Below are 11,620 nucleotides of genomic sequence, written 5' to 3'. Positions count from 1 at the left end.
TAACATTAATTTTCCTTCATTATAGAAGTCTAACCAAAATATGTGGTTACCTTGTAAATTTGTTCAACTTACAATTCGTTTGTTCACCGGACGATTCTCCCAGCTCATTGCTGGCTGTCCTACAGATTATTCTCATAGATTTGCTTCTCATTGACCTTACAAATCCTTCAACATATGCAGATACCCTTACAACCCCTGGGAAACACGGCATCATCTGTGCATTGATTGCATAGCATCCCCCTACCTACAGTACAAGACAGACCTGCTTAAACATATCTTTTCTCAACTGGAAGATCTTTCTTCGTTCTGCAAACCAAACAACTGAAAAAGAAGCTTCCCTGAAGTTCAAAGTGGTCCCCCAGCCTGCCGAAAAAATTCCCTGCCCAGGAAAAAATAGATGATTTGTAGCCTAAGATAATGCCTATAATGCAGAATGCCAACCAACCAACCAGTACATGCTCTCCAAACTAGTTAATTAATCATGAATTTACACCATTATGTAGCAGAACAGCTGCTGGCTTCTCCATTGCCCTCTCTTTGCAAGTCTCTTGCTTTGTGTACACCATTTGCATTTGTTGCATGCAATCTGGTAATTCTGCAATCTGCTTATCAAGTTTCTTGGTACATTCCCTCACTTTTATCTGTTTAGCTGCAAGTGCTCTTTGTTCAAAGTTTGCAGATCTTTTGAAATCACTACATCCCCCACCCTCCGCATGCAGATCCTTTGAAAGCTTGCTGGAAACATACATCAAACATAGGTTCTTGTGCTTGCAGATTAGGCCTTCATTTCTACCTCCACACTGTATAGGGTCTCTGAAGGTAAAATACCTCTAAAGAGTATCCAAGATATCAGAAGCGGCATACACAAACAAGTATCCATCACCATGGGTTCCTGTGCTTCCAAGTCTGCTCTTGAACAGAGGAGGCCAGCGAGGTATTACACCAGAGGACGACGAGGCCGCAGCCGTTCCCGATCCATCATGCCAGAGGCACCAAAGTCACAGTTGAGCGGTTCCAGAGGACGCATGACCGGCTTCTCAATGAGTGAGATTGTCCATGTCGAGACAGCAAACCATGGAAAGTCAGAGCATTCCAAGACATTCCACCTTAGGCAGATGCAGTGGCACCACAGCCAGAGGGACCCTAAAGGTAGAATTTACTTTAAGCTGACAAGTAAGAGGCAATGGATCAACCAAATTTTCTCATACTGTTGTAGGTTGCAGCAATGAAGATGCCTGGTTTGACTCTGTCAGTATTCTTGAAGATGATTCTGATGATGAATTCAAGAGTGTCAATGGAGGTGAGAATATTAAAAATTTGACCATTTACGAATTACGAATGGTCGCTGTGCAAATTGATGTCTTGGGAAGCTGTAACTGTAATGCTGAAGATTTGAATTCTTCTGCAGATAGTTCACCATCCACGGACGAAGAGAACCAAAAGGAGCAATATGAGAGCACTTCCCGTTTTGCCGACGCACTCACTCGCATCGGAGACATATGCCGTGGTGTGCCCATGACATTATCTGTTGAACAGTACCTGAAAAGAGATAATGGTATGAACAATTGCACCTCAAAGGAATAACCAGTCAACCAGTACAAAGATCCAACAACGTCTACAGTTTATCTGATATTCTTGCATTTAAAGGTGATGATCCTGCACGTAGGAGCCAAAGAATGTCCGTGTGTGCTAGCAAGTGCCTACCAACCTCCTTTAGCTTCAAGGGCTTGAAGGATAAAAATGATACAGATGATACGAACAAGGAGAGCCCCACTCCATCCCGCTTACGCAAGCTGCTGCACTCTATCAGCTTCAATGACAAGATGCAGCAGTTGACAGGTGGCAGCCCAGCAAAAAAGAAGTCCACAGTCATCCATCTCTCATACAAGAGAACATCATGCGATGGCTATGAAGATGGCAGTGAAATCAGTAAGTCCAGTGTCTGTTTCGTTTTGATGCCCCTCTTGATCTACCTAATGTTCTAAGTCTCATTGAAGGTAAATGTAAGAAATATGCTGTCCGTCCAAAGGGAGGGCTAACGATCCCATGTGGAGGAGAAAACCCAACTACAGGATGCTGGTCACGCATTGATCCATCCCTCTTCAAATTGAGGAGTGAAACCTTCCTCAAGTATGATAATAAACTCAGAAATAATATATAATGCGATCAAATATGTTTAACTAACATTATAAATATGAAGCTGAACATACCTAACCTCTTATTTTGATCTTTTCAGGGACAAGAAAAAATGTGCAGCTCCAAATTATGCTGCTTATTATCCAATCGGTGTGGACTTGTTTGCCTGCCCCAAGAAGGTTCAACACATCGCTCAGCACATTGATCTTCCACAAGTCAAAACACACCACAAGCTCCCATCACTTTTGATTGTTAACATCCAGGTACTCTCCTGCAAAATTACATAAAAGTAGGTATAGCTTGCGGATTATGTGATGTTCTCATGTTACAAGCTTTCTTTGTGTTTAAATCACAGATGCCTACCTATCCTGCTGCTATGTTCCTCGGCAACAGCGACCGAGAAGGTTTGAGCCTCGTCTTGTACTTCAGGATATCTGAGTACTTTGACAAGGAGGTTTTGGAACATTTCAAGGAATCTATCATGGTTAGCCTTTTCATTTCACCACCATTTTGTACTCCCCAAACAAAATTATTTTCTATGAGCTAATAGAATCTTTCTGACTACAGAAATTTTTTGACAATGAATCTGAGAAGGTAAAAGGGTTTGCATCAGAATCTACCATCTCTTACAGAGATCGATTGAAAATCATGGCTGGATTGGTCAACCCAGATGACCTTCAGTTGAGTTCCACGGAGAGGAAGCTTGTCCAGGCATACAATGAGAAGCCAGTCCTGTCACGACCCCAACATAATTTCTATGAGGTAAATAAGTGATTTTCCTTGTTTGAATTAGAAAATAACACAATTCAAATCATTAGGTGGTTATCAGATTGTAAAATTACGTGGTAGTATCAACTCATGACATAGAGACATTGATGAACATCTATTGGTTGCATAAGAGCATATTGGATACTGCAATATCAACTTTATATCCATCCATTTTCTTGAGAAAAGGAAGAAAATCCTTTTGCTTCATTAAACTGAAACAAATTTACCCTAAAGTCTAGAAGATCATTTCAATATGTTAGACATGCTTTCACAATTTAGTACACAGAACAACTTAGAATACTACCACCAGTTAATGTTTCATCTCTTACCTCACCAGGAAGAGAACTACTTTGAGATAGACCTTGATATACACCGGTTCAGCTACATCGCTAGAAAGGGACTGGAATCATTCAGGGAACGCCTAAAGAACGGCATCCTCGATTTGGGTTTGACAATTCAGGTAAATCTCCCTTTAGATTCTCCAACAAATATGCAGCTATCAGACTTCTTCAGTTTTCATATTTATTTGCATACTAATTGATGTGCTTATGTGTTGATTTATTATCTTCTTCACATGTGAGACAAATCCATCAAATATTGTTAATCACAGAGTTCACAAATTTTTCCATAGGAAAATTTTCCACCAAAAACTGCATCGCACACATGAATAACTAACATTGCAGTTATCTGATGGTACTCTTGAAATATCTTATATTCAATCCGTTTGAATTTTAATTCATTATTACGATCTTGCAGGCCCAGAAGCAAGAGGAGCTCCCTGAGCAAGTCCTCTGCTGCATTAGGCTGAACAAGATTGATTTCATTAACCAAGGGCAAGTTCCAACAATAGTTACAGCTGATGACAAGTGACAAATTTGATCATAGTGCTTGCATGTGCAAGCTGTTGGAAGGTTAGAACCATTCAAAACATGAGAAAAGAATGCAAAAACACACACACGCACACACACAAATTGCTGAGACTGATGACCCCACATAGCATGCAATTTACCTGTAATATAATAATTAATATATATACATAAGCCGAAACGACCCGTCGGGTGTTGGTCATAAGTCTAACCTTTTCCATCCTACTTGCTGTTGCAATGTCACTTTCAGATGCAGACAAACATTAAACTAAAACTGATTAAATGGTCATCAGACCGACATGAAAATTCCATAATATGATGCTGACAGAAATCAGGAATAGTCAGACCTTGTTTCTAAAGTTTTCTCAGGCACCTGCCTGCTTACATTCCGAGGCAGCATGCAGATGACCTCATGTTGACCTGTCCCAGCTTTAACCTCCAAGAAATTGGCTGCCGAATTGTCGTCAGCGTCATGTAAGTGTGTATGTTAGCCAGTATTGCAGTCAGCAATCACATGACCATGTATTGCAGCATGCCATCATACCGTACTCGACTACAGATCTAGGTGAAAATGTGCAAAACATTGAGCAACTGTGAGAGTACAGAATCAGAATTACCAAAAGTGATGGGGCGTGAGCGTGACTCATCCTTCTCACGGACCAGCAACCTCCGCCAATCAAGAACACCAGCCAGTTACCAGCGAAGCAGCCGTGTAAACGCCGCGCTCGTGCCGCGCCTTGCCCCGTAATCTTGACAGACAGGCGCTCGGAAGAGAGAAAAATGAACGAACGGACCTACAGGCTATGGAGAGCCGTGAGCGGCAGACGATGCGCGTGGATGGCGCCGCAGGAAGCGGCGGCAGACCTATATGTCCGGGCTGGCGGTGGCTGACGAGGCGGAGGCCGCTGTCCCGGGGAGGCATTGTGTCGAACATGTAATGGGCGGAGAAAAGGGCCGTGCGCACGGGGTAAAGCTGGAACGAGGTGTAGGGTGCTGAAGCCGGCCCGTGACTAGGAGTGCACAATAAACCAAAGCTCAACTGCTTCACCAACTTTATGGACATTTACAAGTTTAACTATTATTAGATTTACAAATAACGTCGATGAAATATATCAATTATTCCGATATAGCATAGTTAAACGGAAGGAAGGTAAATTTTGATATGTGCATGCGTACACATGGCTTATCACAATTTTCATTTGCGTTAAAGTTTATGCTCAAGAAGTATGTGAAAAAATTATGAAATAGATAAAAAGAATAAGGGATAAATGAGTATCCAGTGAGAGTGATTTATGTGCTTAGATCCCTGGGTACATGACACATCGGCGTCACCACCATCGTCTTGCCGCCACCCACCGACGGTCTGCCTTGACCCCCCCCCCTCCCTCTAAGTCTCAAGGCTGTCGGTGATCCCTAGGCCCTAACCCTAATCAGAAAGCATGACCGGGAGAGGCCCCTCTTGGCAGCACTCGACATGGGAAGGGGAAGATCTCACCAACGCTGATGGGGAGGATGGCCACGCCGAGGTCGGGGTGGTGAAGCAGCAGGCGCATGGGAGCAGATGGTGGTCTACGGCTTCTCGTTGACCTCCCTACCATAGATGGAACTACCATCCTTTCCTTCACATGGGTGCCCACATTGGCCACATGTGGTGCGCGTGGTTCTTGTGGATCCATTCGGTGGCTGCCTGGATGGCTATTTACTTGAGCTGGTGGTGGTGTATCATCGATCAGAGGAGAGGAAGGCATCGGAGTGGTCGAAGACCCCACACCTGATGAAGATGAAGCACTGAGTGTGTTCGTGGATACCTTCCTGTTCATCAAAGGAGGGCGACCTCATCAGGGATTCAGCGGTGGTAGGCGACCTTGTCGCGACCGGTCAAGTTGAGGAGGATGGCTCCTGGCTACCCGTGTGCCATTGTAGCACGGCCTCAAGCTGGACGAGCGTTGCGCTGGTGAGGAGCCCGTCGACCTGGTGCAAGCCGCCGTCGATGGAGATAGTCGACAAGCAGCTTGGCCTTGCTGCCCGTGCTCCGCTGCAGCGCAGCCTCGAGCCACACAAGTGCTACGTCGGCCGCCTTCAATGGAGAGGACGCACACCTTGGCTGCGGCCACCGACGCACGTGTGGGCCCGGTGCTGGGGGGAAGAGCTCGGGGACATCGCAGCCGAAGAGAAACTTGCTCTTGAGGACGGAGAAGATCTCGTAGGTGAGCCTGGCCACTGCATCCTTGCCCTGCTCAGCCTCCTCGAGATCCACCTCCATGGCTCCCCACTCTCTGTGATGCACGCATCTTGGCCGCTGGAGCGCGCGTTTTATATAGAGAAGAAGGGGGCATTTCTTCCTCATCGCCAGCCGCCGTTCCCTTGAACTCGCCAACGGAGCGAGCGCCGAGATAGGAACTTGCTCTCCAGGATGGAGAAGATTGCGGTGGCGAGCTCAGTGCACACGATGGGGGGCATCATCGCTCGGGATGCCTCGTCCATCGTCGGATCTAGCCACGCATGGGCCTCAGGGGTCGCACAGGAGCCAGCGAAAGAGGAGGCAGCAACTACAAAGCCGGAGCTGCGGGGAATGCCAACATGGTGGGTGCGATGGTGTGGCTGTGTGACAAACCCTCCCATGGCGCCCGCCATGGCCGCAAATCTGAGCTCTGGCCACGGGGACGGGGGAGGAGAGGGGCGAAGTGGTTAGATCTGAGGAGGGGAGCGGGGAGAAGAGCTTAGGACTGGGAGTCGGGAATTTCATTGATTTTGTCGCTCGCATAGGGTCAGGGCGAGGGATTTCATGGATGCACATGGGACGGCCAGGGATGACCGCCACACGTCGCACTGCGCCCGTCGACGCACATGGGATGACTGGCACGCGCCGCGCCGCGATACGCGAAAAGTCGGCGCACGCAGTCAGGAGCGCCAGACATATGGAGGGAGCCACGAGGCGCGATTCCTTAGGCAATGTTCGTTCTATCACGCCTGGCGGGCCATGCATCATGGGGAGGCGTGCAGGCCTCCGGATGGCCTCCGAATCCTTCTGCGATATGAAGTAGTATATGCTCTATGTTGTTTATTTCCAAGGGAAGAGCCACATATAGTTAGGGTGCACAGTGAAGCAAATTTGTAGTGGAAACTAGTCCATTTTAATCATATGTACACCCCTTAAACCAAATCTATATATCCTAAAATTACTTATTTATATATATTGTTATATTTATAGTGAAGTTGTGTAACTCCAACCACTTTGCCCTAGCTTTGCCCCTATTTATTTTGCAAAACTACAGATACATGTAGAAACCATGTATTTTAAGCTAAACATTCATCGGTGCATTCTATCTAAGAACTCCATAGTTTACCATTTCCATTAACATAAGTGTTCCCCTAAGCACTCGGCTTCGGCTTCCGAGTTGGGCAAATTCCTTATTTACTATGAAAAAATTCACTTCCCTTTATGCCATCAAAGAAAATGAAGTTACTTCTTTGATATCAGTTTTATCTTTCTTTCCTTCCACGCCACTTAATGAGCCCTCCGGGAGTTCTTCCATTGAAATGCCACTGTTTATGGCACAATGGTCTTCCAATATCTCTAAAAATCAGTGGTATTCTGTTTCTCCAAAACTTCTAAACCTTTTTTACGTGTTTCATAATCCATGTCTAACCCATTTTAATTAGATTCACCCAAAAAAACTATATAGAATTTAAACTAAAATTCTTCAAAAAAATACTACTTTTATAACTTATAACAATTGTTAGGGTCTCAAATAAAATTGTAAAAATCTGGAAAAAAATCACTAACATTTTTGTTATGGGATGGACTAATTTCTAAAATTATTTTGAACCTTAGGTTATATGGTGAAAAAGTTAATTCTTTAGTAATGCTCCATTTATTTGCCCTTCGAGTTAGGGTGTTCAATGCTAATATTATCAAATGTATTTAATCGTAATGGGTGTGGCACTTTTCCTTAGACTTCATCATATATACGCCTGGACAGATAAAAATGAACGGATACCATTCTCTGGAGACAGCAGCTCAATTAGCCGAGGTTTTGATCCTAAGGCACGAGAAGAAAAATGAAAGTGTGCAGACTAATTAAGATGAGTGGTGTAGTGGATTTATTACCCATCATTCATTTATACTTCTATATACCTATATAATTTAGAGTTATTGTGATTGATTCGAACGATTTCATTATCCACTAAATTAATCAATCGGTCACTGTACAAAATTAAATCATATTTTTCTTCTAAAAATACATCCAATTATCTATTATTTGCCATCATCCTATACAGTGACTTCCGTGGGTTCTGCGCGGCCCTCACCTCCTACGACTGGAACGAGGTTGAACCCCGCCGCATCGGGACCGCCTCCATCGACAGCACCTGTACCGTCTGGGACATGACCGCGTCGTCGTCGAGACGCAGCCCATCGCGCACGACATCGCCTGGAGCGAGGCTGGGGTCGTCGCCTCAGTCTCGGCCGACGGCTCCGTGCGTGTCTTTGACCACCGGGACAAGGAGCACTCCACCATCGTCTATGAAAGCCCCCGCCCCGGCACGTCTCTCCTCAGGCTGGCATGGAATTGCAAAAAAGTAGCACCTATCAACACCAAAAGCTTGGTAAAGCTATATGTCCTTAAGCTCTACCTAAAAATATGTCACACGAGTAGTTTACACTACTCATTCCCGTCACCTACATTAGCGGACGTGAAATAACCAAACACGACCTCCTCCTCACTGGTAGAATCTGAAAGAACGACGTGAGTATAAAGGTACTCACAACACTTAATTCATAATTGGTAGATATAATAATCTGACTCCAGAAATTATGTATTTAAGTCATTAGCAAGGAGTATACCACAAGGTTAAGTAAATTCATAAGTGTAAGCAATCTAGACACATATGTGTGAGCATTTATACTTCACTAACAGTACCTTTTTACCCTATAACTAACAAAGTAACATAAATATAACTAGAATCATCTCATGTAATAATAATCATTTCCAACCATCCCCAATACACCATTTCATATCGTACATCCCCGAATTCGGAAACTCTACAACTGATAAAAATAGACAGAAGCATGCTCATGACCAAGAACACAACAATTCGAATTGTTTTTACACTCTGCAGTGGTACTCCTTTACCTACACGACTTAAGGATCATATGGCTCACGTATCCACACAGGCCCACATAAGGGGTACTCGTGTCAACATTTTCCAATAAACTCTAACCATTTGATCATGCGCTTATAGGTGAGGAGGTCATCCAAAACTACTCTCGGAGCAATCTCGATACCCCTACAAACCTATTATGCTCATGACACCATCAACTCGTATGCCAAAAGGTCACATTTATAGAGGTATTTGGCTTATCGTTTCCATATGTAACATGTAGTAAGTACGGAAAGTGATAAAGTCAACTGCACCGACAGACGATGCTTAAATAATGCAAGCGGTCTATGGCATCCGGGATCTTCTTCTGAACTACACCAAGGAACTCCTCCAATGCAAAAGATACCCCTAGCACCACCCACATCTCGTCTCATTCTCACATCTCATACAACCCACATCATTGTCATTTTGTTTGTAAACAATAAGTAAGCATTAAGCTCGCGAACAATGGTTGAGCCATTGCTCGTCTTCTACCGAGGACTCGTGCATTGTTAAGCATTTTGAATAATTTATAAGTTAGACATTAACAATGTTATCAAGACTACAACGATATGGATAATCAAAAACTCAAGGTAGAAATAATGTAATTCATCAACATAGATTCTACCCATCTAAACCCAACAATAAACTCACTACTGATACAAACATACATAAAGCGTAATTTATCAAGTTATACAATATGAGATCCAAAGTAGTAGGTTGAGTATGCTTAGATAGCACCTTGCTGCCTTGGCGGTTGCCTAATACTCCTGGCTCACAGAACTCCGGTAGATTGGCATCGCCTTCACTCGCTTGGACCGTCAGTGTAACACTCTCTAAACGAATCAAGAATGTATTGCAAAAATAATAAAATGATGGAAAAGAGTGCATATGATGCATGCTTGAAAATTGATAGAGAGTCGCATTTCGAAAATATTTGCAAAAGACCACCAAATGATTAGGGTTTCGAAGTTTGAAACCCCGGATAAAACAACTTAAGTGCATATAGTTTTAAGTGGCTGGTGGTCAGAACGGTGGTAAAGTAGTCATCACACCGCTGACGTGTAGAAGGTTTTGGCCTCTGATTGTCAGTCCGATGGTATGTCGGTGGTCAGATCGTCATCTGGCGGTTAGACTAGGCCTATTGACGGTCAGACCGTGAGATCCTCCTAGCGCCACTTTGCGGGGCCACCGACGAAGGCTCCGATGAGGCATTCGATCATGAAGGATACCAAAATGCTCTATGGGACTAGTGGAGTGCTTCTAAAGTGATTTGTACAATATTCACCGAGCTAAACTCAAAATACCTCATAGATACGCCCTAGGCTAGGTTGAACTTGGGTCCATACAACATGGGGACCGACTTGAGCTTTAAAATGATGAAAAAATGGTAGGAGATGTCCCACCTTAATATAAGGAAGCTTTTTATTGGAGGGGATCATTCCAGAGAAGCTCCGATTTTGAGTTTAGCTTCGGAGTGGTTTGGGGTTCAAGGTGGATGAACTCGTGTGAAAATTTCACCGACGACGAAGGTGAAAGGAATGAGCTTGAGGAAGCCTTTAGGGAGCTCGAGGAAGTCATCTCCGTTGATCTCTGGTCATCATGGACGTTGAGGTGGTCTCTCTCTTGGTGTGGGTGAAAGGGTGAGTGAGAGCGAGAGTGTGAGAGAGTTGGTCGATTTTTTTAAGCGGAGCTTCTGGACTATGACGGTCAGATCGTGGGAAATGTCGATCAAACCGTAGAAAGCCCACATGGCAAGCCTATGTTGTTACCCCCTGATGGTCAGACCATGAAAAATCATAGTCAGACCACGAGGGTGATGTTGTGCTGAAAAATTAATTTTATTCTACTTTTCTATTCTTCTTCATCTACTTAGATATCTAGAGTTTTTCTAAAAGACTCTAAACTATCTCTAAGTATTTTGAAATAATGAATAAGTAAAAATATAATATTATAATAATTATAAACATTTAATCACGTGATTAGTATTTCGAGACGTGACCATACATCGATAGATAAATAGTACACATCAGCAACAAATTTTTCCAAACAAATTAAGGTCTTGCGCCGTTGGACAGCAGCGCCGTCGTCGTGCTCAACATACGCACGCCCGGGGCGCCGGTGGCCGAGCTGCACCGGCACCTGGCTTGCGCCAACGCGGTCGCGTGGGCGCAACAAACAGGCTACCAGGCACCTCTGCTCCGCTGGGGACGATGGGCAGGCGCTGACCTAGGAGCTGCCGGGGACGGCAGCGGCTGTGCCCGTCGAGGGGATCGATCCTGTGCTAGCGTACGACGCAGGCGCTGAAATAAACCAGCTGCAGTGGGCGATCGCCCACCCGGACAAGATGGCCATCGCCTTTGAGAACAAGATCCAGCTTCTCAGGGTCTGACAAGGTTGGTTCCATGGCCATTCTGGTTTGACACTTCTATAGTTCATGTTGATTCATCGCAGTGCGTTTAAGCTTTAACTGAAGGTGATTCTGCACATTGGTGTGAGGTTTTGGAATTGTAGAATCTGATCAGTAGGAAGCGGAATAATTAAAAGTAACATCATTTGATTAGTCCTATGAAGCTTGGAGCTTGCTAATTTGTGCACCAAGTTCAATTTATGATGGACTATTGACCACATGTTGTAAATGCTCAACTATATTTAGAAATGTGTGGTGATGAAAATATCAAAATTGGGATCAGATTCATGTATATGTG

General features: G+C 44.3%; 1 protein-coding gene, 1 long non-coding RNA gene and 1 pseudogene across 3 annotated transcripts; 2 read left to right on the top strand and 1 right to left on the bottom strand.

The window, feature by feature from the left end:
* LOC133912730 (uncharacterized) lies at window positions 1–4,863 on the bottom strand. Of its 2 annotated transcripts, none has more exons than XR_009908886.1 (4): window positions 3,914–4,863; window positions 2,500–2,868; window positions 2,211–2,407; window positions 1–1,539 (listed from the first exon to the last, which is right to left on the bottom strand). It is a non-coding gene; the product is annotated as an uncharacterized LOC133912730 (long non-coding RNA). The 2 variants fall into 2 exon arrangements; XR_009908885.1 differs by having other exon boundaries at window positions 2,500–4,220; window positions 4,388–4,863.
* Window positions 860–3,811, top strand: LOC133912729 (uncharacterized). The gene is made up of 10 exons (XM_062355618.1): window positions 860–1,149; window positions 1,217–1,300; window positions 1,409–1,555; window positions 1,648–1,929; window positions 1,998–2,130; window positions 2,237–2,399; window positions 2,492–2,620; window positions 2,704–2,898; window positions 3,242–3,364; window positions 3,661–3,811. Exons 1-10 carry the CDS (start codon window positions 885–887, stop codon window positions 3,772–3,774), a joined length of 1,635 nt encoding a protein of 544 aa, XP_062211602.1. The 5' UTR covers window positions 860–884; the 3' UTR covers window positions 3,775–3,811.
* Window positions 4,864–6,183: 1,320 nt separating the features above from the next.
* On the top strand, window positions 6,184–11,620 carry LOC133910618 (protein TRANSPARENT TESTA GLABRA 1-like; annotated as a pseudogene).

The sequence above is a fragment of the Phragmites australis genome, chromosome 3 (genome assembly GCF_958298935.1).
Source record: "Phragmites australis chromosome 3, lpPhrAust1.1, whole genome shotgun sequence".
NCBI lineage: Eukaryota > Viridiplantae > Streptophyta > Magnoliopsida > Poales > Poaceae > Phragmites > Phragmites australis.
Note: the sequence above shows the minus strand (reverse complement) of the source record. Positions and strands in the feature narration are given on the sequence as shown.

Excerpts from the sequence above, each read along its gene's own strand:
- LOC133912729 (XM_062355618.1), top strand. The coding sequence starts at position 885 with ATGGGTTCCTGTGCTTCCAAGTCTGCTCTTGAACAGAGGAGGCCAGCG. Across the intron at positions 1,150-1,216 it reads CAGCCAGAGGGACCCTAAAG|GTTGCAGCAATGAAGATGCC; the intron begins GTAGAATTTACT and ends ATACTGTTGTAG. Across the intron at positions 1,301-1,408 it reads ATTCAAGAGTGTCAATGGAG|ATAGTTCACCATCCACGGAC; the intron begins GTGAGAATATTA and ends ATTCTTCTGCAG.